Source organism: Fusarium oxysporum, chromosome 6, assembly GCF_000149955.1.
Source record: "Fusarium oxysporum f. sp. lycopersici 4287 chromosome 6, whole genome shotgun sequence".
In the NCBI taxonomy this organism is placed as follows: Eukaryota; Fungi; Ascomycota; class Sordariomycetes; order Hypocreales; family Nectriaceae; genus Fusarium; species Fusarium oxysporum.
The window spans coordinates 869489-895328 of record NC_030991.1 but is presented as its reverse complement, the minus strand read 5'-3'; the positions used below and the strand labels follow the sequence as shown (position 1 = coordinate 895328).

The following is a 25840-nucleotide window of genomic DNA, read 5'->3' as shown; positions in this document are numbered from 1 at the left end:
CAGCTTGATAGCCCTCCAGGCCTCAAAGAGATCTAACTGGGAAGTATCAAGGTACACCTTGATGAGCTGATGAATACCCTCGCCTCGAGATGTAACCACATTCTCAAAGTGAAGATACCGATCAACCCAAGCTTTCACGAGCTTTGTTTTGTAGAGGTCAAGCCATGTTTCGATGATGTAGGCGACCTCCCGGGCGTGAGCTGAAGCATAGCGCTCTTTGAGCTGCTGAAGCCTGTCTTCAAATGTCTCCTCATTTGCCGATGTCACGAGCTCATGCCATCTTCCGTAGAAGTCCTTCCACTCTTGGTGGCCTTGAGGCTTTTGAGCCGCATCGTTATGACGCATAAAGCTTGGCTGGCAGTAACGCAGGACTGCCTTGTTGGCATTCCAAAGGCATAGAAGCGATACTGCAGCCGGGAAACAATGAGATACCGCATTCATGCAGGCCAGACAGCGGTCTGTAAGGATCACAGATGGCAGCCTTGCGCTACAGGCTTCGTACATTGAACGTAGCCGATCTAACGCCCAGATGTAGTCCTTCTCCTCCTCGCCGCTGAGGAAGGCGAATGCGATGCAGAATGATCGTTGACAGGCATCAACACCGACGATATCGAGAAGAGGCATCCTATACTTGTTTGTCTTATATGTGCAGTCCAATATAAGTATATCCGGGTATGACTTAAGGTATGTTAGCGACTCTGGGTGGGCAAACAACACAGCTGTAACCCGACCATCCTCGTCGAAGCGTATTCGACTCCAGAAACCCTCAGCCTCAAGCTCATTAGCAAGAGCGTGGATTGTGCTCTGGCCCTTCTTCTGGTCTCGTTTGCCTTGTGCAATGCAGTTGTAGATGTCTTGCTGGGTGGCATAAGACTCTGTGTTCTGACGTAGGTAGGACCTGATCTCTTTCGGTGCTACACCAGCGTTTGCAAGGTTATTAATAGTTGACCTATCTGCATTGGATAGTTGACGATGGACTGGATGTGCAGACATGCTTGTGCTTGGCTCGTGGTTGTGATGGGCAAACTCGCTGCCAGGACGGTGTGTAAGGCGCCACGTTGTCTTATCCAAGGCCTCCTTCGCAAGGACTGAGAATTGACACCCTGTACGCCGTGTTGTAGTTGACCGTTGCCGTACGCCCGAGGCCTTTGGAGGTGCTCCTCCACGGTCACAGCTGAAGAAAACAATTCGTCTGCCGCTCTCTGTTTTCTTCGACTTCCCAGTGACAAACGCATAGCCCCTGGGAGCTGCCCATGCATTGATCGCGGCGTGTAGGGCTTCCCGAGAGCCATACTCGCGTTCAGGAGGCAGGCAGTCATCAGAAAATTGACGAGTAGCTGTAACTGGATTCATTCTAGGAGAGATGATTTGAGTAGATCGTTGCGCGGCGAAGTGAGGCTCTTTATCAACGGGAAAGGGGTAGCTACAAGGGTGTTGGGCTTACATAACTCCCTTACAGACGCACCGGGTGCGCAACACGTGACACTTACGTGCGCATCCAGGTGCGCACCTATTGGCGCCCAAATGCTTTAAGTAAATCTGCGGGATGGAATACCCCGCACAAGAGACAACTGAACAATCAATCAACACATTTTTGCTGCTGCTCATCACATTCACTTTAATCCTTCAAGCACGCTAAGTGTGACAAAATGCGCCGCATTTCCAGAGGGGAATTCGGGGTAAGAAAATGGAGATTCTGATTGGTGCAGAAGTGGAAACGCGGCGCATTTCTGGTCTACATTCTTGAATAGGGAAAGCCGGAGCCATAGAGACGAGAAGGGAGAATTAATTATCATCAGCCGACAACAGTAGTGTGTGAGTGTATGAGTATGTGAGGCAGAGATGAGTGGGTTGTCCATCTGTATTACTAGACGTTGGGGTGCATTAGTTCAAACGGTAGCGCGAGGTAGTAAAATCAAGGATGGATCGAGCTGGCAACCAAGACACTAGACGAGACGAAGATCAAACAAGACCGTCTGTCATGGTTGTCAATCAGGTCCCTGGAAAACCCCACAGCTCACCCTGTCCAGTGGGTGCCACCAGCTCAGGGGACGATCAATCTGATGACCCACAGGTGACCAGGCTTTAACACCAAACAGAACAGCCCCTAGTCACTCATATCCAAGTCAGCCAACGCATCCCCCATCCCCTAATGTAGAAGATAGGTATATTCGCCATGCTCCCCTCCAGCCGACCATTTAACCAGCACTACTGCTATTCTTCTTCTTCAAATTCCGCCTCCTCCGATTCAGACATAGCAGCTGAGTCCGCCTCTGCCGTTTCCTACGGACTCGGCATGGACTCCATCCAACTCCCCGTGGCCTCCGTCGAGGTGCTTCGCTGCATGCGATGCGCCCGCTCCGTCGAGGCCACCTCCACCGACGATATCATCGCCATGGGCATGGTCCGCATCGCCCACAATCTCTACTACTGCGAGCGCTGCGCCAAGATGGTGGGATATATATAAAGCAGTAACCTTGGTGTATTGGAGCTAGATGGCAAAGAGGTCCGGTTTGCTGGTGGCTGGGATGTGGATACTATGTGACTAGATTGCATTATTCTGTTCCCTCACACACAACTCATACCTTTCACCGTCATCAACCCACATCTACATTATGTCTTTAATACACTTGTTACAGCACAGACCGGACTGGCTCAAGATTGCGGCTCTGCGACGGCCCATGGCAAGTGGCGCCAGGCTGCCGTTGACGCTGAGGGGACCCCACGAGGTAGAAGTCCCGCTGGCCGGGATTGCCGCGATCGGGCTAGGCGAACCAGTATCAAGACATGATTCGGACAAAACGACGAGATGAGGAGACAGGAAAAGCACAGCCAGTCCGATCGCCTGAGCCATGGCAGGCGATACTGTTCTTCTAGATGGGGGAGGCAGGTTTGGAGGGAGTCTAGCTTGCGGTTTAACAGCTTGAGATGAACTTGTGTGGATGAGGGAGGGGATTTGTAGGTACTACTAGGGCGACTGAGAGGTTTAAGCAATTGGCAGCGCGGCTGAGTTGTAGCTTAGATTGACGCTGAGCTGAGCATCGAAGCCAAAGCCGCTTTCATGCATTTCGGAGATGAAGTTTAATGCGTGGCTGGGCTGGTCTGCATACCCAACATTCTGGCTAGCAGCGTCTATTGTAATCAAAATTTATTTACTCAGTCAACATGAAAAGCCCTTATCGAATAAATAAAATCGCTATTATATCTACACGGGCATACGCCCGGATACCAGCTCTAAGGTAGAGATGGTTTTGCTTGAGTTGGTATTCCTAATCCGTCAGTATTTCGCACCAAGGATACACGTTGATAAGGTCTTTGCCATCGCCAGGCCGATATTTGCAAGTGGAGAGCTGGAAGGGCTCCTCCTTTTCTCTCGAGACGGCTCAGGCCTGGCCGTACTGGATCGATGAAGGCGGATCAGGCGTGCTCGCTTTCTTGAAAATGCGTGGAATGACGAGGGGCCGTGGATTCTGGGGACTCAAGTCGATGGCAACCGGCCCTAGCGGCGGTTAAGCAACTATTTTTTGAATTAACGACAGATAAGCCAAAGCAGGAATCAATTGCGTCGGAGACTACGCTGTTGGATACTGTTAAACCCACTCGGGCTGACTATATACACATGATCAGGGTCATGGAGAAGGATATCGTATTACAACCAGGTAAGGACAGCAACATTACTGTGCTCAATTGACGAAGGCTCCCACATGTCAGCCATGAGCAGGTTCTCGCTTCGCCGCAGTCTAAGTTCTCGAAGGGTTTATAGACGACGAGAATGTGTGAAGGCTTTGGGCTCAAAGATGTCGGTAGCCGCAAAGATGTTCATTTTTAGTCGAGGATGTGCAAGGCTTCATCCAAAGCAAGGGACTTTTTATCAAGGAAGATGCTGCGGTAGGGTTAGTCGCACCTACATGCCGCCACTCAAGTCGATGAGGAAGAATTGAAGATGTCAAGGAAATGGGGTATGCTGGAATTGCGTCATACGCATCCGGGAATAGATGGAACTATGAGACTGCCGTCAGGATGGAAGAGGGCTCGCTGTCGGATTGCCGAAAACAGTTGTTATGGTAGAATCTTACATTTTCTATGGAGCTAATTTGGATGTTTGACTTGGCTTTAGTATACTTGGACTTCGTCATCACTACAGAGACAGAACTCTCGTTTTGGCCAGAAATGGAATTGCCAAACTCGAGTGAGGTCAGGGCAAAAGCCGAAGAACGGAAGCACAAAAGGGAACAATATCAACTGCACATAAAACTTACAGTAAAGTGGAAGCAATATGATAGTCTTCCCTCAGTGAAAGAGCACCAAAACCAGTCTATTTAGTAGAGACACAGTATCAGCATTACGCAGACGCTAGGGAATATCACTTTTATACGCATATACGACCATACCATGGGTAATACAAACCAGGTTTCAGGAAGATACACCCACCTTTACGTTACACCCAGGTATTAAAGAAGCTCCTTAACCCCGCTCAGTAATCACACTCTCCTGGTTCTACCGCAGATCAAAGGCGTTTTCTCCCAGCGTCCTACTAGATTATGACGAGGCAATTCAATGGTGTGCCTGCGGACTCATGGCTCGGGTTGCTTAACTTCGACAGTACAACAAATGCTAGAGCGATCGGTAGCACCCTACCCATGACCTTGGACTCCAACCAAGGACAAGGACAGAGGTTGCGGGGTCAGCCAGGCGACGAGTGAGTTTAGAATTCCTTGTCCGTGGCCATATATCGAAAAGATGAAGACAGGATACAATCACCCGCCTCATTAAGATTGAGACCATGCTCAAATGGATCTATGACAACCAATTCAAGTTGCTCGAGAAATATATTGACATCGAACAAAAAATAGAGACTATGAGAAATAGCCTCGAAGAACAGAGAGGGTGTATCAAGGACTCCCTCGACTACGTTCTTGCAAATAGCGAGAGCAGGTGATGCGGGACTGAGGGCATACGAGTTAAACAGAGTATACTACTACGAATTATTGGCGACGATGACACAGACTCAAGTGATGATGAAGCAGACGGGTTCACGGGCGTGGCGGATCTAAGCAAGTATCCATATGAGTTGTAAGGGAGGACGGATGAATAGGTCTGATAGCATGTGTGTTGTATCGTGTTTCTGTGCTTGAAAGTGTCACGGGTTCAGAGAAATAAGACATTAGTCCGCTCGGTTTCTCATTCTGGAGGTCTACCCCAGGCAAGGAACAGGACTGATAATGGAGCCTATGGTGAGCTGCCAATGCGTCACCGCGTACTGGCTAGACCTTGAGGGCGACCAACAACTTTGTGAGTGTTGCTGAGATGACGAGTTTGATGACAAGGAACGCCCGGTATGTTCTGTCTGTTCCGTTAAGGGCGCGGCAACTCGGAGCCAAGCCTACTGGCCCTGGGTATCTGCAGGACCGGTGCCTGAGGGGGCTTTAATGATGGCAGGGTGGCGACATCGATCCACTGGAAGCAACAGACTGAGCGGTCATTGACAAGTGATGGTTGGGTCCCCAAGTGAGTTTGCCATTAGTTTAGTGGGGTTCTACCGTTGGTTTGCGGGATTAAGAGGATAAAACAGGACTCGATCTAGACACTAAGTAGCAAAATCAGACCACTCTTAAGGCCCCAGCAAGAAACCTTCTGGAAAGAATTACCTTGCGAAGATAGCCATCAAAGGTTTAGCAGGGGAATCTCGTCCCCTTCTCCGTTCAGATCGGCTACGCCACTCCCCGCCTTGATTTGGCATAGCTCCCTCTAGGCAGTTTCCCATTTTATGATGAATCCAAGACAGCGTGACTCTCGATTCACCAGGCGGCTCATCCTTTGATATCGCTTCCCGCAGAGGCACATGTCGGCGGGATAGCTGCAGCACCTGAAACCACCCATTGTCACCACGATGGAGAATTGGAGCGACCGAGAATTCAGGCTTCAATGGAACATAAGCTGATGTGTCGCATCTCGAGCAGATGAGGGGCCCTTCAGGTCAAGGGTTCTGGCAGCTTAGCACGTTGTTCTGGATAAAGACCCGCAACCCATGCTCCATGTTGCCCATGAGTCTATGACATAGGCGTCCAGATGGTCTTTGTTATCACCGTGTGCGCGTTCCGTCATGTTAGACCACACCTCTTAATTGGCTTGACCAGGGCTCTCTGCAACTGAAACCGACCGGATAATTCCATAGTTTCGCATTAGAGAGAAAGCGGCCTAGCGAGGTGAACATACAACTAATTCGTGTTCTGATGGACCATGGGGCATGGGTTGGGGAGAGGAACGACCTTCCATACTGGGTTCATTCCACGCAATACGAATGATGACACTCATCTCCCAAACCATGAACCTGTCGGAATTAATTTTGCAACGACCTGCAGTAGCTGATGTCTAGACACACACAGCCTCGTTATCCAGGTTGGTGGCGTTGGCTAAATGAGCCAAGAAACGGCTCCGCTAGCGCCCTGTCATCTGAGCGCTTGGGCCAATTCTTGTCTGGCACTTGGATGTGCCGAGGACCCAAGCGTCCATCCCCTGTGCCCTTGATGCCGATCCCCCCCCCCAACTGCTCCAGATGGTGAGACCGCCGCCTCCTTTTTTTTTTAATTTTCTTTTTACCCTTTTTGGGGTTGGGTTGGGCTCAGTGGGTCACCATTGGCAGGCATTCCGAGGAATGATTTAGTAATTGGCTCCTCGCAGATCCTCCTTCGCCGATAGCAACCAGGTGCAGGTCCTGTCATTCGGTCGATTCAAGTTGATCTGTGGTTAAGGTGGTCAACTTACATGGATGGCTTCCCTCCCCAATGATCCCAAATATTCGAAAGGAGGAGGAGGACGCGAGTTCACGTGCAAGGAAGCCTACGTCGGTACAGCTATACGCAAGTAGTTCAACGCCTCCTGCGAACATCCCTCCTTTAACGCCAGCTGTCTGCCAGCTGCCTGTCGGTCAGCCGTCTAGTTCTCACCGCACTCAGCCAACTGGATTGTTTGCTTGCCGCTGTGTTGCCCACCCCTTGTTTGCATCTGCTCAGAAAGCGTCCTCTTCGATCTCGCTTCTCCTTCATTCAACACTCCATGGTACCCCCTTGCCATTTTTGATCCTCGATCCTGACGACATCAGCACTACTGGACCGCGGCTGTACGACGCAACATCCTCCGCAACGCGAACTCCACCTGACTGCTAGCCATCAGCGCCATACCCTCGTCAGTCTACTGATGTAGGTTTCTGAGATGTTTCTTGCTTTCTCTGGGAACTTCTGCTGCGATGAGTTTGCCCATGCCTCTGACGTCCTGGACGACTCGGGCCTCTGTCATCTACGAGAAAGTCCCTTACTCCTTCACGCCTGAGGCCTTCTTGTCCCTGCCTTTGGAGGAAGGTGCAAAATGGAAGAAGCTAGAGATGGGAGAGAAGGTTTTGGGGGCGGTCTGTGTTGGGGCGACCCCCGATGATACCGCTCAAGCTGGCCTCTTCGTCATCGGTGGGACCAGCGGCTCGGATGGCTATACTGGGCTGCAAAAGTACACCTACTCGACCGGCAAGTGGACTACCATCACCCCCTCCGAGTTGATCACGAAGGATCGCCTGTGGCATGGCTCGACGTACATCAAGGCCAGCGATGCCATCCTTATCTACGCCGGTAGCCGAGACGGAGTCGCGGTCTCGTCGGGCGAAACCTTCACCATCCAGGCATCCGAGCCCTATAGTGTGAACTCCTATGGCCCTGGTTCTATCCCCGGCGTCAAGCCTATTCTTCTCAACTGGTCTGATGTCGATGCTTGCTTGGTCGGCGGCAACACTAGAAATATCACCATCGCCTTGTTCAACCCGACTACAGGCTGGAGGGAATCGGGAGCCACCTTGGCAGAACCCCTACCGAAGGACTCGAGTTCCGTTCAGGCTATTGTGATGCCAGGGGATGATGGCTCCAAGAGCCTCTACACTTTTGATCTCTCACAATCCCCCAACCAGGTCCGCCGATTCGTTCTCCAGGACACTTCTGGCGCGCCCCTTTCCAACTCGGCCGCCGTCGGAAATGAAAAGCGCGAGTTGTCCCTGGACGATTGGCCAGAGTATAACTCAACGCTTGCACCAACCGCTACGCGGCAGAATTTTGCCATTGCCCAAGGCGTAGACGGCAAGGTTGTCTTCTCTGGTGGGAATTCCGAAGACCCTTTTGCCATATTCGATGCTACTGAGAACTCGTGGGTCGATGCCACCCAGGTATTCGATGCTGAGAACCAAAAGGTTCTGTCGGACAGCACGTTGACCACTTCGACTTTCTCAACTACCGAAACAGCTAGCTCGGCCAAGTCGACCAAGTTAACTTATACCCAAACGAGGTCGTCAACCTCAAACTTGGAGATATTATCGACCTCTGCGACCTCGACTATGTTGTCGACAGGCAGCTCAACCGTTTCTCTGACAATTTCCGAGGCCAGTGTCTCAGCCACGGCAGGTGTGGCTGCTGGCAACAGTAACGATGATTCCGGTATCAGCTCCAAGGTCATCCTGGGTATCATACTTGGATCAATCCTCGGAGTCTTGGCCTTGCTTGGTCTGCTGCTGTTGTTCTTGGCGCGGCGACGCAAGCCCAGGAGAAACGATATGGAGGCTAGCAGCACCAGGCACTTTGGCAACGGCTCACGCCAGCTACTCTCGCGCGGTCAAACCCGTGGCCACAACGCCACGCTGTCTCAGGAATCCTACTCATCCATGGCTATTTTGATAGATCGCACCGGGAAGCAAAAGACCAGTCTAACCCAGAAGCCTACCAACGATACAACTAGAAGCTCCGGCAGCTCTTTGCACAAGCAGATTAAGGCCACCATCAGCAAGCCGATTCTGCAGGAGATGCCGTACCCTGCACTGCAGGGCTACAATACCAGGGGCGTTGGTTTCGACGTAACCGTCGCAGAGCACCGACCCCGTACAGGGCCCATGGAAGCCCAGGACGACATGCGGAGGAGCTCTGGCTGGAACCGATACTGGTCCGGCGGCAGCGCATTGCAGATCCTCGGCTTCGGTGGATCCAAGAGGACAACCGCTGGGTCCGAACAGAGCTCCCGCTACTCTGAGGCCACGCACCATCGTAGCGCGAGGGCCACGCAAGACTCGTCAACTCTACCATCGCCGATCTTTGACTTCTGCCTCGAGATAAATCGGGTCAATTCCGGCAGCCCTGGAGTCCTGACCATGCACCCAACATCGCCTGCAACCCAAACTCCTACTTCGGAGCGCCACTGTCTCCAAGCGTCCCGGGCCCATGGAACCCCCTACAGGTATAAGCAGCCAACCTGAGCTTTCAATTGCCTTAATGTCGTCGGATATGAGCTGGCTGAATCTTGATGACCGGTCACAAGAGTGAATTAGCCGCAGCCTCGACTTTTTGCACGGACTTTTAATGAGCCACCAAATAAGGCCCCCCTAATAATAGCACATACAAGCACAGCACTCCTTTACACACTCTCGACCTAACCTGTCTTATATCTATTTTATTTTTACCTTTGTCTTTTTACTAGACGCGAGCCCGGAACTGGTTAATTCCCATTGATTGTTGTTTTCTTATAATACTACCGTCTTCTGTTAGATGTAACTTCCTAGAGTATAAGTGGAGCAGCCTAAAAGAGACAAAGGCGGGGAAGAAGATGAGGAAGGAGTGATAGCAGAAGATTAAGAAGTCGAAGCAGGGGCCACAAGGCCAGAGCCTCAATTAAATTGTATAAAAGTCATGGCATGTAGGATTGTAATGTGACTTGATAACCTTTTTCGTTTGTTTGGCTGTTTACGGAGAGCAATAAGTGTGTTACTACATCCCCATGAGACTGCTAGCAGAGAGTCGTCAATACCACTATCTCATTTCCATCCGAGCTAATGATACCGGGAGCGCCCGATATAGGAGCTGCACCCCCTAGCCCCGCGCTCTGAACCGATTTACTCCCCTACTGTCGCTTCTTTTCAAAATACTCCATATCGGATGGTTTAAGGTCAGCTAGATCCCAAAATTCGGGTTTTGAGGGGGTTTCCTGATCGAAGAGTTTGCCAACAAGTCGTTGCCGGCCATCCATCTGGGTCACAGCCCGCCAACCCAGCCATGCGAGCTCCTCAACGTGGCCTGCCTCCTCCATCGACCATGACCTTTCGTCCCCAGCAGCCTCCAACCGCCATTTCTCCGCCTGTGCATCATGCGCCTCCACGTCTGCCGCCACCTTCATTAATCCAGAGTCATCAGCAGAGAGAATCCTAGTCACAGCTCTCTAGCCCGCCCCAGCAATAGCAAGCAGCTAAGGAATACATAAGGAATTAGCTGTAAGCCAAGATTAAGGAGGATAGGAGAAGATAAGAAGAGGAGAAGATAAAGCAGGAGAATCTATACCTTAAGCAGAAGAAGGTTAAGATAAATATATTATATATATCTCTATAAGATAATATCCTGCCTGCCATAATTCCTCTAATCTTTATCTATATAAGTAGCAGAGGTATATACCTACAGATAGCTAGGTTACAGCAGCTTATATCTATCTCGCAGGCTTATTACCTCTAGCTTCTACCTCCCTAATATACTTATCTAAAACGCCAAAGGGACATATTACAGGCTACCCAAGCAGCAGCCCCAGCAATAACATTATATCCACAAATACAACAGGTCTAATCATCCTAATAAAAGTCTTAACTAAGTTTATTAATAACCTTTTATAACTAGCAACCACCAATATCACAAGCCGGCAGCAACTCAAACCAACCTGGAACGCCTTCCGCTTCAACCAAGACCAAGAGACAGTAAGGCTCTGATACTACAATGGGTTGATTTTGCAACGGAGGTGTTGCCCAACCATCATCAGAGGGACAGAGCAAAGATTCCAGACCAATGAGACCAGGTGCATGACAGATGTCGTGTGGGCCCTACAAAAAATAAAAATGAGGTAGCGCGCCCCAATGGGTCCCTGGATGTATTGAGGTGAGGGCCACAGGCTCCTTATTCTTTACGTCCGCTTTTGGATGAGTGAGGAAGAGCTTGCATCAGACATATGGTCAATCCAATCGTCACCTACTGATTGTTCTCTCTACCCGCTGCCCTTATGATACCACCAGTGGCTTGATTTTGGATTATATCTATCGTTTTACACAGTCGTGGTAAAGGATAGGAAGACATATGAGACTGATGATCGCGCGCAGATTGTAAACCTAGAACCTCACATCATGATTAAGTTCCCTTTACACAATGTGTTTTCGGCGTGCGTATTTAGATTAGCACAAAAGTTTAGCGCCACGTCGTCGGCCCACGCGAGGGTCAAGTGATAAAGTCACACTGGCCCCTGCTCTAGGGCCTCTGTCAGTCCCAAAGTATGATTGGTTGAAAAGAGCAACGTGTGATTGGGTCATTGCGGTAAAGTTGACACCCCAAGCGTCATGATCGTGTCGATCATGCAGCATATGTACCGGCTGGTGGTGCGGCTGGTTGATAAAAGCAAAATTGAGGAGGAGGAAAGAGAGCTAAATAGCGGCTCATATGGTCTACCCACGGCAATTGGCGCTTAGCGGAGAGGCTAAGCTGGGTGTATGAGGTATCGCGAGCAGCAGGAAGGCGTTGGAGTACAGGTTTTCCATCCAGGGCCACGCGCATGATTTCCCCCTATATTCAGAACCTTGGGCTCCTTTCATCCTCATGGCCCATCAGTACCTGCGACAGAATCGTTCGCAGATAACGAGTCTTACCAGGCCGCGTGCAAGTGAAAACTAGAGAGGCGCGATGCGGCTAGCCTGTACTAGCGTTCAGCTAGTGTTTTATCTAAGAGCTATCAACCATCACCCAAAAATAAAGTCAAAAGGGGCAGCTCAGCAGCAGGAGTTAGAAATGAAGGGTCGTCAGTGGAGTTGTAGTCATAGTGCTGATGGTTTCGGCGCTTGATAATATAGATATCGACGTCGTAGCGGCCACTTGGTTACGTCTTCGTATAAGGCGTTGTCGCCCTAGCGCAATTATCATTCGTTCTATACCGTTTCTTGGGCAGAGGTAAGCTCGATCATCGTTGCTCGGGGGTATGTGGCAAGTATTAAGCAGGCTAGACTCTGAGTTAGCGGCCTCGCTTGGTGGGAGCCGCGGAGAAATAGAGACGTGGAGACATCTGTCGTGCTGACAAGGGTCGAATCGACAAGGTGGAGCGGGGCGCGCTTGCTGCCGAGGAGGGCGAGCAGGTCGTTGAGGCCGTGCGCACCATTGAACCAAGAGACCGTGCACGTTTCATTATACAGCCACACCCGCGAGAGACAAATGCCACCAGGCAAGCCCGCCTTCTTCCGCTTCACCTGCGTTTATGTCGATCCCCTAAGTAGCTATCGGATCGCCAAAACATGGATGGGAGGCCCGTATAATTCTACTATTTTCCGCCAGGTGCTACAGCGTGACAAGCTGGACAGCAACAACCAGTGATACGCATATGACGAGACGGCAGGATTGCGTCTTCCATCTGCCGCGAGATGAATTGAATCCTTTATGAATTGGTCCAGTGGCCTATGGTACCCCCGGTCCTCACAGCCTAAGGATTATCCCGCATAAGCATGGGGAGGGAAGCTCCGTCGGTGTTCCAAGCATAATTGACATTCTCAAACTTTATTCATCTTTCGATATATCAGAAAGCCATCACCAATATTCTACTTTTTTCGTCATCCAAGTTGATAAATAACAAGCAAACCAATGCCGAGCAAGGGCCAGTGAACCTCTTGCCAACCGGTAGGCATCTTCCCCCAATCCCTAGTCCTCGAACTAATGCGCAGATCCGCAGGGGTACTGGGGGAGGGCATTCTGAGGACATCCTGGCATAGTTTAGCAGCGCAGCCGGCCCATGCAATGAAATTTATTTCGCCTAGGAGTACAAGCCCCATAGGAGCCCTCCTCACGCTGCTCCAGTCCAGACAGGCAGGGCACACGGTTTAAAGAAAACTCTGCCAGTCTCCTCGTCGCCAGTCTGATTTCTAAATCCTCCGACCGCCCTGCTTGTTATAACTTATTCAGACCTGTCATCTTATACACATATATAGAGTGGCTTTCCAAGTCTAAACGGACTTAATAACCTATACCACATTCTTCCTGGCTATGTACAAGAAGCAGCTACCATCCTTGCCTCCTCAGTCCCTTCAGGACCAGGTGTCTCCCCGGGCAGTAGTCGCCCCATTCCAACCGCCCTCTCAGAGACACCCACTCGGCCATATCAGTCAGCAGGCCCAGCCAGGAGCTGGCATCCTTACATCCCTCAAACAAGAGATTCTCAAACTGCGCAGGGAGAATGATGCACTGCGGCGCTCCATGGTCGAGAAAGAAAACAAAATCGAGATGCTCCAGAAACTGAATTCCCGACATCGACAACGGATAGACGAGCAGACTCGTCAAATGTCTCAGCTCTTCCAGACTATCCACTCCGCCCTCAAGAATTACCGGGATGATAAGAAAGACCAGGCCGGGCACCTTACAAAAGGATCCTCCGAGAAAATTGTGTCTGGAGCCTTCAGTGACCGTGGTCAGGGCTGGCTCTAGGCGCCCCGGGGGGATGAGAGGATGAGAGCCGCGCATCGCTCAGCTCTCGTCCCTAGCTTGCGCTTTTGGCTTGAGGAGTACGACTATCTCCTCCTACGCCTTCCCAGTCGAACCTATGGGCAGGATCATATTTATTCCGAGAAAACTACCGAAGATTGTATTCTAAGCAACCACACTGGCAACGGAGTCGTGGGGAAGGGGATACAGCAGCAGCAAGGAGTAATTACTTTATATTATAGAAGCGTTTATTAATTTCTAATTACGTCCCATTCCTCATTCTTATACTGCAGCTCTTCTTTACATATTCGGTCGTCACGTTGATTATAGGGTGGGGTTGATCTGAGTATGCCTCTTTCAATGGAGAGGTTCTTTAAGAGCATAGGGGGTCAGCGCATCGTTCGTTTTAGCAACTACTACATCATTAAGTATGGGCTAAACGTCAGCCTCATAGACGGCGAGAATGTGCGCTTTGTCCAGGAAACAGGCACAGCTTCCGTACCAGAGGTATTTGTACTCTAGTCTTGAAGCGAATACTGAGGGACGAAGTATCAAGTACATCCAGGCTAGCGCATCATTCATTAATACTGACTGGCTTATTGACGAATGATCGATAATAATCACTGCAATCAATTTATTGATGCCCTGCCTGACATGTCGATCATTGCATTAGAAGGACGAAAATGAAATGAACATGCGGGTGCATCCCTACTAGGTATAAGTACCTAGGATTCTGGAAAAATAAACCTTACTGGGGTATTAGTACTCGGAGACCGGAACTATGGCTATCTACTCGTTTCTGGCAAGCCTCAAATTCGCCACTCCATTAATGCTGCTCTATTTAAATTGCCGATTTAGGCTCGTTTCGATTAAAGAGCCAGATATTATCCTGCCTACGCCTCGCCAATCTCCTGGAGAAGGCCTGTGACTCGTTCTTATACTATTTCAATAACGCAAAATAGTGAGATCCTAGTTAAAGATAGGCTTGTTGGGCGATTATGACGGATTACTAAAGGAACCAGTGGCGGAAGAAGCAGTTCATGCTATATAGTATAGGGTATCTAAGCTCCGCCGGGATACTCCATTCATCGAATCATTTTAATCATTGTCATTTCATTCCTTCCCCCTCAATGATCAGTATCATCATGGTCTTGCTTACCAAGCAGTCATTTCATTTCATTGCTCTTCTTATAATGATTGATAATGATAGATACGCCACCCCGAGTACATCATCATGGACGATAATATGGGTAAGGGGCTTGGCGCCATCTGGATCCCGTTTAGCCGTTTAGCTACATCTGAGAGAACTAGATATCGAGTTAACTGCGAGTTTACTTGGACAATTTACAGCGTCTACCCTCGCCTAGATTCTTTGCATGCATTGGAAACAACCATTTGAAGGATTTATATTCCGGACTGCAGCTGAGGACGATATTGAGGATAGCCTAATTAGCGGGTGCCATTTAATTCAGTATCGCAGTTAAACGATGTTAAAATTGGTAAAATTTAAGAATATTTCGTTCCCCGAACATTAATGCTGGCTTTTGTGATTATACTTTTCCCAAGTATAGGAGTTTAAAGTCAAGATCCCCCTTTCAGGCCTCATAGAGGGCCCTTGCTGTCTGTTCTTACATTATTAGTATACTAAAATACAGCTGTTGGGGCCATTAATCACTCTAAAAGCTTGATAGCCAGGAAGGGAAGAGTAGGGGAACGTCGATTATATCTTAAAGGGGGCGAAGAGGGTTATTGCGCAGGATATCAAAGAAGCAGGCAGGGAAGCCAAGAATGCAGCAACTGCTGCATAGTGCTAAGTGGAAGACCTGTTATTCTAATCCTTTGAGGACATGTTGGTCACCTGTATATGAGGAAGAGGTCGCGACAATTCATATCCGATGTGCAAGCATCTCTGAGTGCCGCTGAGCGACGTCTCTTCGGACGGAGGCAGTATGGAGGCAGTATGGAGGCAGTACGGAAGTGGTACGGTAAATGGTCTACGCCCCTATCAGGGTTGCAAATCAATCCATCCACTCCACTGGCCGTCCCAGTAGAGTGGATGGACCTTAATCTACGGCGCCTGCCAGTGTAGTGGATCCATTTGAAGCTATCGGAGAGTGGAATGGGTATAGTGGATGAACTAGTGGGGCAGTCCATTACGCCAGGGGCTAGCGGTTGTTCAAAATTGAAGTTATTGCCAACACCCTGGCTGGTCGGCTACAGCAAGTATACTAAGGCTAAGGAACAAAGCGAGGAACAGAGGAGGAAGGAAAAACAAAGGGAAATTCCTGAAGCGATCAAGCTTGCGTGGGACTTTGGGACTGCACCAATTGGCTCGTCACGAGAGCACTTCGAGACCTCTGGCTCAACCCACGCTGTCATGGAAAGGTGAATGTATGGTTCCCCACCTTTTTCTTCACTTTGCTGCTTGTTATGCAAAGCGTTACCCGGCATATTGTGGTTTATATACCTCCAGTGAGAAACATTCAACGGTTCTAACGGCACTGATTTCGTTAAATGCCAGTAAAAGCTGCGTTGCCAAGACTGTTCACGATCATAGTTGCCAGCCAGAGTTAAGCTCATACGTCAAAGTTGGGGGGAGCACCTAACTGCTCCACTTTCAACTCCACTCCATCCACTCCACGACCGCTTCGAAGGGAAGTGATGGATGAATAATCCACTAGCCAACCAGCCTCGTGGAATGGACCGTGTCAGATGTAACATGGATGGATATAGGCCCAAATGTCTCTTTATCTAGGTATGGGGGCCCATAACTTTTGTACTTTGGTGCAGCGGGTAGATTCCGACAGACCCTGCATTCAGTAGATTTATTTGCAACCCTGGCCCTTGTAGGTTCGTACGCAGAGGAGTTGGTTGGCGGTGACCATTCTTTGTCGGCAATAAAGTGCAACGTAATTTCAAAATCCTCTGGAGGGTTGTCCTAGGCCTATGGCCCATGCACGTCTGTGTTCACTCGAGCGGTTGTGCGATTCCCGATCCGGGTTGACGTTTGCCACGTGCGGTCGCAAGGGTATCCAGCACTTCTGGGCGAATTGATACCTTCTACCTGCGACGACGGCGTCGTATTCAGTATGCGGGGTTGATGGCCCTAGTGATCAGGACGGTGGGTTTTATTTGATTATGGACGAGTAGGACAGGGAATTTATGGTGGCGGTTTGACCAGCCGGGATCTGCGACCCACTTCACGGCGATCTCGTGCTGCAACTGTCCTTGCATGTATGGTGATACCTTCGTCCGTGCATCCACCATGCCTACGCTCATGCCCTTTCTCGGACTCCAGCCCTACTCCCGCGGCGTTCTGTTTAGCATCGGCCCCAGAAGGTCGACAACGGCTACTCCACGAAGAGATCGGCCTCTGCAACTGTATCTTCCCCTGCAATTGGGGCCCCTCCCCCCTTTCTCTCCGACGCGTTCCACCCTGGCTCATCCCACTTACTAATCTCCTGAATATATCGACGCAACCTTCAGATGCGCCCTGGTTTCACTCACATAGTGCGGTCACCACCACAAGCACACAGCCATGACTCCTTCCAACCCAGACCCCGAACCATATCACATCCTGCTCCCCCTCACACCTTAACTACGTGCAGACATGATCTCTCTATCGGCCCAGTTGCCAAGCTCTTACCCTGGCCGGGTTTTGACGACCCGCTCACCCATTCAGCTCTCGAAGGTCCCAGTATCGGCTATCAGCGCCTCCAAAGCAGCCTCCCACTCACAAGAAGGATCGCCCATAATATCAGCCGATACCGTTGTTCTGACTACGAGTCCCTCAGTCCAACCGTCGCCTAAACCCATGCACGGTAGGAATGAGGACCCGTTACCCTACAACTTTCAGCTACCGGAGTCTGTCCTATCTCGCAAGACGATCAGCGACTCACTAGATCGAAGCTTGGCTAGCTGCGACCCCAGCGCAATGCCCGAGGCGTCGCCTAAGAGTAGCAACTTGATTCGTCGCTTCTCGAATCGCGCCCATCGGTTTGCCAGCAGCAGACAACAATCTTCGGCAGCCCCTGCCAGCCGGAACGGTAGTATCGGTCCCAGCATCTTGCGCTGTAGGAGTGACGGCTACGCCACTGCCCCGCCACGGACGCCAGAGTATAACGCCGTGACTGACACTGACGAGGAGCAGGGTTCAAATCCATACCACGAAATCCACATATGGATCCATAATGTGGATCCATATCCATTCCATTCCATTCCACGTGGGCTTCAGCATTTCCATATCCACGCCACGAAGCCCCTTCCACATGTTCCACATGTGGAAATCGTGGAATATTTTAGGTGGGGTTCGAAAATACCTTGATTTCCTTGTGAAATCCCGCATATCCTAAGTACTTTCTATCACCCACAACAACACAACATCGATTTGCCACCCCATTTTCCTCCGTACACAATGAGTCCATTCTGGGGGCTTCACTGTTACTCGCGTTACTACCCCAAATCGAAATGGCCACTCCCCATCCTACCAAGTCAACCACATCCGTTCCAGAACGAACAGAAGAGGACAATCAACGGCTCTTTCAGCTCTACAAAAGCTGGATCTTGACGGAGAGAGACGGCAAGGCGCGTCTATAGGTATATCGGTTCGGCTACGAATATCCAGCATAACAAGAAACAGGAACGTCGGTGGGTGTGTTGCCTTTGCGTCAAGCAACGGCGGATTTTAATGGACCAATGACAAAAACATTGACGTCACCGAGGGCGGGCGGGACCCATTAATTACCATTGTTGGACGAAGTAGGTTTCCATTCCACGAATTCCACAATATGGATCCATTTCCATAATGGATCCATTTCCACCCATTCCACATCGAAATTATTAGTCAGCATCCATATCCACGCCATATTCACAAATGTGTCGTGGAGTGTCGTGGATTTGAACCCTGACGAGGAGGCTGACCCGGTTTCGGATGGCAATATATCTCTCTTTGGCCTCGACGGAGTCACTCACTCATCAAGCAGCAATGACGCTGCCGGTTCAATTAATGGAAGTGGCAGTACCAATGCCGGACCCGTGCTGCCGGCCGAGCTTCGAAATGGTTGCGAAGTTCTTAAGGTGTCCAGGAGAAGTCGCATGAGACGGGTTAATCTTATGTATGAGACCGAATCCAACAAGCTCTCGTGGGACCCTGCTCGCCCACATAAGTCCTTACACGTCGATGAGATCAAAGAGATCCGAACTGGTCCTGATACTCAACAATACTGCCTTGACTTTAGAGTGTCCGAATCGTGTGCGGATACCTGGTTCGCTATCATCTATACCGTACAAGGCAACTCGAGGACCAAGCTTCTGCACATTGTCACCGATAATGAGGAAGTTTTGAACCGCTGGACTGGGTTCCTCGAGGCTACATTGACTTACCGGCAGGGATCAATGACCTCTCTCATGGCCTTCGACGATGGAGCCATGGGGCAGTATTGGCAGACTGAGATGACCAGGGAGTTCGGCAACCAGCCCCGTGATCCTGAGCAGGAGGAACTGGACATAGCCGGAGTAAAGCGTGTTTGCCAGGACCTTCATATTTACACCTCCCAGTGGACCCTGCAGACCAACTTCCGCCTATCTGACCTCCGACGACGTGAGAAGCTCAACTTTACCGAGTTCAGGGGTTTCATCCGCCTGATGAAGCAGAGGCACGATGTTCAGCGAATCATTTGCAGCATTGCCGCTAAACCTGAGATTGGCATGACCTTTCCAGAGTTTCTAGATTTCCTCCGCGATATCCAAGGGGAGGACGTTGATTCTAACCTTTCTATGTGGGAGAAGCAATTTGCCTACCTCAGCCGCCGATACCGACCTGATGCAGTCGAGACCTCCAATGCGGCTGATGACATGCTGGTCATGTCCGAAGTCGCCTTTGTGAGGTACCTGACATCTGAGACAAACTCAGCGATTATACCAGAGCCTCAAAACTACACTCTTGACCGCCCCATGAACGAATATATCATCTCTAGCTCCCACAACACCTACCTCCTTGGTCGACAGGTAGCCGGTCAGTCCAGCGTCGAGGGCTACATCTCGGTTCTTATTCGAGGCTGCCGCTGTGTCGAGATTGACTGCTGGGATGGGAACTCCGGGCAGCCCGAGGTCAACCACGGTCGCACCCTTACGGCCTCGATTAGTTTCCGTGAGGTCATAGCCACGATCAATAAGTACGCCTTTGTTAAGTCGAGGTTCCCTCTCTGGATCTCCCTCGAGGTTCATTGCAACCCTAATCAGCAAGCCATCATGGTCAACATTATGAAGGAGGCCTTCGGCTCTCGACTGGTCACCGAGACGTTGGAAGGCTGCTATGACAAGCTGCCTTCACCCTCTGAGCTCATGGAACGCATCCTCATCAAGGTCAAGAAGCCGCAGATCAAGAAGGAGCCTCCTGCCAGCAATTTCCGCGGCCGCCGACGAGGCAACGGCTTCAACTCACCACTGACTCGTTCCGTGACTAAAGCCGCCATGTTGATGCCTTCGCAGTCGCTTCCTCATAGCCTCATGCGTGGCCCTAGCCCTTCTTGTCATCGACCGGTGAGAAAGACTCATATCAACACAATTACTGAAGGCGGGGTGCAAGATAGGGCGAGTAGAAGCGCCAGCGACAATGACAGTGGCGGGGAGCGAAACTCACGAAAGACGTCTACAAAGATTGTTAAAGAGCTTGGTGATCTTGGCGTCTACTGTTCCGGTGTCAATTATACTGGCTTTGACACTGCCGCGGCGAAGCAATACAACCACATCTTCTCCTTTATGGAGTCGAGTTTTGCCAAGTACTCTCGCACCAAAGAACAGAAGATAGCAGTCGACCTCCACAACCTGCGCTACATGATGCGAGTTTACCCTGATCGCACCCGAATCACCTCCAACAACTTTAATCCCCTCCTGTACTGGCGCCGCGGAATCCAGATGGTTGCGCTCAACTGGCAGACCTTCGACTTGGGTATGCAGATCAACCGCGCCATGTTTGACGGTGGCCAGGACTTCTCGGGCTACGTGCTTAAACCTGCAGAGCTACGGGACATCCAAGTACTCCCATACAACCCCGAACTTCCTGGGGGCAAGAAGCGCAGTGTTGTTTCATTCACCATCGATGTCATCTCGGCACAACGGCTTATGCGACCGGCCAGCCTCCCCGCCGACAAGGCGATGAACCCGTACGTCGAGGTCGAGGTCTTCCACGCCAGTAATAAACGGGAGAAGAGGAATGAGTCAGCCTTGCCTCGAGATCTTGACCCGCCGCAAAAGTTCCGGACGAATATCGTACGAGAGAACGGTTTCAACCCAATGTTTGATGGTCACTTCAAGTTCAAAGTCACAAATAAACAACCCGATCTGGTCTTTATCCGATGGTCTGTCAAACTCTCTAACGATGGCGAGAACTACAATGACAGACCGGCAGTGGCCACCTACACTGCTAAGCTTAGCAACCTCAAGCAAGGCTACCGCACCTTACCTCTTCTCAACGATACTGGTGACCAGTACCTTTTCTTAAAACTCTTCTGCAAAATCAAGGTTGATTCGATTGAGAAGATGATGATCGACGCACCCTGCCGCACCCTGCCGCGCCCTAGATGGTAGCAGGATCAAGGGCGTGGGCGGAAAGGCCTTTAGCTGAATCAGCACCCGCCCCAGAAGCACGATGGAAAAGCCCAGCACAGAGAAGATCAGCTTTGATAGCTATCCATGATCTATTTTTGCGGCTTTACCTGTATACTATGTTTCTCCTGTGGACGTATTTTTTCTTTCCCGAAGTGGCCGTCTTTTGACTTGTTCGTTTATCTTGTCTTGAGCAACAACACCTTGATACCAGACTCGATTCGCTATTCATGCTAAGTCGTTCGTGCTAGCACTGAACAATTGCTCGAGCACCTATTTAAGCGCGCTCCCTCTACCAGCATATAGATACTAGCAAACCAGTGCCAAGATGGCTGAGCCAGCTCATGTATTCCTTCTCTCTAATTTCCTCCTCTTGGGATTTATGGGGACCATCAACTCTATTTCCTATCCTGATTCTACTGCTCTGCCACAATCGATTTCTGCCAAGACTTTAACAGAAATATGAAGATGTGTTCATTTGTGTGTCTTGCGAGCTCGACGGGCGGACGCCCCATGAAATCTTTTATGGCTACACCTGCTCCCGCTTCTACTAACGCACTCACCTTATAATCTCTGTTGTAGTCCGTCACCACTACACGATGAAGAGGTTCTTTTCCCATAAAACCTCTAATATTTAAGCAGTTTCCATCCTCCAGGTACTTACGTAGCCACAAACCGCAAAGGCTCGGCTTTGTGAAACTTCCAGAGGATATGACCGCTGACGAATTAGGCCTGTATATCTGACCCCTAAAATTGGATACTAACATGGACGCGCTCGAAGCGACAGTGGCGTTCGCCCGCAACAGGACGCCTTTGAGCCGAAGCAAGATAACGAGGAGACAGATATCATGGTTCCAGTTATCAATCCAATAGCCCTTGACTACTCACAAGACCAACCCTCGTCCGCCACCGACAGCTAGAGTTTGCCTCTGCCGTTGAAGCTAGGATACTGAACAATTGGAGAAATTGACCACCAAGTTGGCTTGCTGCAAACCGCATGAGCCTCGCAGGACAGTCATAGGGCACGGGGTAAAATACAAAACCAGGAACGATATCTTTGTAAGGGTTTGAAGGAGATCACGACGGAAGTATACAGAGGAATCATGTAACCAACAAATGATGCCCTATCCCTTTCATTGTGGCGAGCCTTTATTAGGTATAGTTTAATAGTTGTAATATCCAGGTTTTAGCTATTTTAAGCTTAAGTTGAAGGAGAACCTCTGAATGAAATAATAATTCGAAGTGTAAATACCAACAAATCAGCAAGTGCAACGCTCGCTTATCATATACTGTTACATCGTTTGGGATCATATAAGCAAGTTTAGAAAGCAGATTAAGCATCCTGTATAGTCATATGCCAAGGGCGAGACATTAAAACAGTTTGGATAATGTACGGTGTATTTTTGTAGATTCTATCAACGCAATGACCCCTAGCCAGTACGTTGCCACTGTCAGCCTGATAAGTCCTAGATCTCGTTAGAAACAATAATTGTGCCTCTTTGGGCACATGTTATTGGTATTAGTGGCTGAAGACATGGTGAAACCCTGATTAGCCAGTGTTTATTTGGAACCAGAAGATGGGTTTTGATGAGTTGCACTTAAGGCCAGAGATTCGAGACTTCAGTCTTTTAGACTAGCCGGGAGCACAACACCACGCTCTAAACCCGACCTAAGAATGCGGGGTCTGGATCTGATTCTTTTTTAGGGTCCTTCTGAAACCACCGCATGGTCGCACGTCACCCCCAGCCATTAATAGGGTCGTTGGTTTAATAGCTGAATGGGTCAAAGTGATAATCGATGGCGCCCCACCTGATGTCAAAGCGGTCCGGAAACGTCAGCGATTGGCCGCTCGGACAGCCTGGAATGAACTATATAGGCGTGGCTTTACCAACCGACGATTTCAGAGACACATGGATGAAGGCATACTAATTCTCGGCTTGGTAGGACAGCCATAGCCAAAAATGAGCTGATCGTGTTTCTCTTCCATTGGGACACCAGTGCGATTACTCTTCCGTGAGACAGAATGTCGTTGAGGAGCATGCACGTAGTATGTCGCCAGCCTTATGGTTTTGGAATTTAGTTCTAACCTTCTGTTCAGTTTTTTTTTTGAAAGATGTACGGGCCTTGTTTTTCGAAGGCCAGTGACTATCTAACGTGTTGGCAGGACATTTTACTCGGTAGTTCGCACTACATTGTAGGGCTGAAGCTGTGGTTGAACTATTGCCATTATGACTGAACTATTGATTAAACTATTCACTGAGTGGCGAATAGATGCACATTTCTTTTTAACCAATTTCATCAAACTAATAGAGGAAATCTCGAATGGAGTTAAAGCACTAAAACGATATAAGAAACGGTAGTGAAGTTCTCTTTTGACCAGTGAAGTAGGTTTTTAACGGAAATTTTCACAACTATTTGAAATCCAACCTAGTTCATCGATTCCCAAGGCAGAAACTCCTCCATCTCCTCACTGGAGCCATCCTGGCTACTACCACTCCCGTCCAAGCCTTTCCGAATCTAGGTGGTCTCAGCCCTCAAGACGTCTTCGTTTCTTTGACAACATGTAATGACTTCGTTGTAGGAAATGACCTGAAGTCTGTTGGCCAGGTCTGTGTCGGTATAGCCGATGACATCGTGGCCGGCACATACTCCGACATCCATGTCTACATTGACAGAACCATTCCCACCACGACCTCCCCTGGCCAGCTCCCATACACCCTCGGCAATGAAGCCTGCTCAACCTCCACGGACAGTACTTCTGCTACTTGCTACATCCCCCGTCCAGAGCTCGTGGCGCGCGTGTGATCTGAAGCTCTATATCGCTACGCATGCCTCTCTAACCAGAGTGACAGGCTGGGGAGCGGGCCCCTTCTACAGCAAATCAAGCAATATTTGTGCCAAGCATTGGGCTTTTAAAGCCTTGGACTTAATGTCTGCACAACAGGGCAGCCTAACTGACCGAACCTGCTAGACCACCTGCCTCACAACCATCACAAACATCGTCACATCTATCGTCGCCCCCCTACCCACGTCTACAGTTACCGGATGCGACCATCCGAACTCTGGTTCACCTACATCCGCAATTACTTCTACCACAACTACATCGGTGGACTTCACCTGCCTGGTGTATTATCCTGCCCTTGAAACTAATGCGACCTAACGTCGAGTAATACAGACGGACAAGCCACTCATCGGCTCATGGTAATTAATCCTCCCTTTTGTCTACCACTCCGCGACACCAGAAAGGTGCTCTGGGGGGATAGTGCCAGCCAGGGAAAGTGCCCCTGCAAGCGTGCATGGGCGAAGACTCAAGCATGCCAAAAACGAGTAGGCTTGGGACACGGACGTGTGCACGGATACGTTGGCATATAATTTTGCCATCTTACGGTCTGTGCTCAGCCCCGTAGGTAATTTGGAATGTTTAATTTGGAGGGGTTGCTGAGGAACTTGCAAAAGGCCACTTACAACTCGTATGTAGAGAAAGGTTATTAATTTTTCTCCCAACCCAGACCAATTTATTTTCCAATGAAGCAGGGGCATTTCAAACCTACCCAAAATCCAGGCCCAGCCAGCTCTGTCCTATAGATGCTCCTCACCCCAGGTCTATCCGATAAGCCATTCGATCTTTCGTTTTTCATTCTTCACTGTCGGGTTCTATCGCAATTCGATATCGATATCCAACCATTGCGAAGCGTGGTAATAACCTACCCAACTTAGGCTTGACTTATCTGCCCAAATAGTCAATACTTGCCAAACTTTGAGCGCCAGTATTCTCTTGATTCTTACCAGCCTCTCACAGTTTAGGATATTAACATGGGTGTGGCTCGATACATCGGAGCTAGAGCTTGGGATGACTTAAGTCGTAGTAAGTGACTATCGGCCCCCTTGTTCTCATGCCTATCGACTGCTGCTGACGACTATCTATAGTACTTACGTTAATCCCTCAGGGTAACGACGGCATCAATTGTGACAATAGCACTAGGCTTCAATGCCTTGAATGCTCAGGCGGCGAGAGCTGCCAATATACCGTCCCCCTCTACTGTGCCCAGTGTGCTACGTCCCCCTCCAGGAGAGAGGCAGAGGCCGAATCTCACAAAGGCGGCAGCGGCCTAACTACTGGCGGCATTATTGGCGGTATCATCGGTAGCATTGTAATTATTTCCGTCGCTACTTATCTAGTCTGGAGGTTCTATATCAAGCTTAAGAGGCCACAGACTCCCGCATCTATCCATATCGAAGCCGTGGATCCTATACCAAGCTCCGAGAACGATGCCGCCTCGGGGGGGGGCTTCTCTCGGGTCGAAACATACAGCTCATTCTATGACTCCCACCATCCTTACTCGAGCCTCCAATATTATCCAAATCGCCTACATCCCCGGCGTTACCAACCGAGCGGCTCCGACGTCATCAAACCTCATTGTTCCTTCTGTACCGCTGATCCCCATGCATCGCGCCGAGGGCAAACGGGGTCATGGGAATGATGATCAACACTTTTTCATCCCTAGCGACCTTCAAGGATCGACCTACTCGAAAATATCTAGATAATATTCACAGGCGATTTGACTTCACGTCCATACAAATCGATGCGCGGTTCCGTTCGCACTGTTATCTCTGCAGTTCATCTGCGCGTGGTTGCAGTTCTCGCTACATTTCTTGATTGTGCTGACGGTATGATTCAATGCCTGCCGTCCGGACATGCTCACTGTGTTCCGTGGTCAGTCCGTGAA

General features: G+C 49.9%; 9 protein-coding genes across 9 annotated transcripts; 7 read left to right on the top strand and 2 right to left on the bottom strand.

Annotated features, from left to right (window-relative positions):
- Positions 1–2176: 2176 nt before the first annotated feature.
- FOXG_07105 (uncharacterized protein) lies at positions 2177–2791 on the top strand (the record flags this gene model as incomplete). Its single annotated transcript, XM_018385736.1, has 2 exons — positions 2177–2452; positions 2645–2791. The coding sequence occupies 2 exons, from the start codon at positions 2177–2179 to the stop codon at positions 2789–2791; spliced, it is 423 nt and encodes a 140-aa protein (XP_018244412.1).
- A 1034-nt stretch (positions 2792–3825) lies between these two features.
- FOXG_19649 (uncharacterized protein) lies at positions 3826–4136 on the bottom strand (the record flags this gene model as incomplete). Its single annotated transcript, XM_018399912.1, has 3 exons — positions 3826–3883; positions 3982–4001; positions 4077–4136. 3 exons carry the CDS (start codon positions 4134–4136, stop codon positions 3826–3828), a joined length of 138 nt encoding a protein of 45 aa, XP_018244411.1.
- Positions 4137–7246: 3110 nt separating this feature from the next.
- FOXG_07104 (uncharacterized protein) lies at positions 7247–9280 on the top strand (the record flags this gene model as incomplete). Its single annotated transcript, XM_018385735.1, has 1 exon — positions 7247–9280. One exon carries the CDS (start codon positions 7247–7249, stop codon positions 9278–9280), a length of 2034 nt encoding a protein of 677 aa, XP_018244410.1.
- A 641-nt stretch (positions 9281–9921) lies between these two features.
- Positions 9922–10194, bottom strand: FOXG_19648 (uncharacterized protein; the record flags this gene model as incomplete). The annotated part of the gene is made up of 1 exon (XM_018399911.1): positions 9922–10194. The coding sequence occupies one exon, from the start codon at positions 10192–10194 to the stop codon at positions 9922–9924; it is 273 nt and encodes a 90-aa protein (XP_018244409.1).
- Positions 10195–13073: 2879 nt separating this feature from the next.
- Positions 13074–13511, top strand: FOXG_07103 (uncharacterized protein; the record flags this gene model as incomplete). The annotated part of the gene is made up of 1 exon (XM_018385734.1): positions 13074–13511. One exon carries the CDS (start codon positions 13074–13076, stop codon positions 13509–13511), a length of 438 nt encoding a protein of 145 aa, XP_018244408.1.
- A 357-nt stretch (positions 13512–13868) lies between these two features.
- Positions 13869–14030, top strand: FOXG_19647 (uncharacterized protein; the record flags this gene model as incomplete). Its single annotated transcript, XM_018399910.1, has 1 exon — positions 13869–14030. One exon carries the CDS (start codon positions 13869–13871, stop codon positions 14028–14030), a length of 162 nt encoding a protein of 53 aa, XP_018244407.1.
- A 1342-nt stretch (positions 14031–15372) lies between these two features.
- Positions 15373–15597, top strand: FOXG_19646 (uncharacterized protein; the record flags this gene model as incomplete). Its single annotated transcript, XM_018399909.1, has 1 exon — positions 15373–15597. One exon carries the CDS (start codon positions 15373–15375, stop codon positions 15595–15597), a length of 225 nt encoding a protein of 74 aa, XP_018244406.1.
- Positions 15598–16718: 1121 nt separating this feature from the next.
- FOXG_07102 (uncharacterized protein) lies at positions 16719–21560 on the top strand. Its single transcript, XM_018385733.1, has 2 exons — positions 16719–17659; positions 18352–21560. The coding sequence occupies exons 1-2, from the start codon at positions 17119–17121 to the stop codon at positions 21093–21095; spliced, it is 3285 nt and encodes a 1094-aa protein (XP_018244405.1). The 5' UTR covers positions 16719–17118; the 3' UTR covers positions 21096–21560.
- Positions 21561–24926: 3366 nt separating this feature from the next.
- FOXG_19645 (uncharacterized protein) lies at positions 24927–25594 on the top strand (the record flags this gene model as incomplete). The annotated part of the gene is made up of 2 exons (XM_018399908.1): positions 24927–24978; positions 25041–25594. The coding sequence occupies 2 exons, from the start codon at positions 24927–24929 to the stop codon at positions 25592–25594; spliced, it is 606 nt and encodes a 201-aa protein (XP_018244404.1).
- Between the last annotated feature and the right edge of the window lie 246 nt (positions 25595–25840).

Excerpts from the sequence above, each read along its gene's own strand:
- FOXG_07102 (XM_018385733.1), top strand. The coding sequence starts at position 17,119 with ATGATCTCTCTATCGGCCCAGTTGCCAAGCTCTTACCCTGGCCGGGTT. Across the intron at positions 17,660-18,351 it reads TGACACTGACGAGGAGCAGG|TCAGCATCCATATCCACGCC; the intron begins GTTCAAATCCAT and ends CGAAATTATTAG.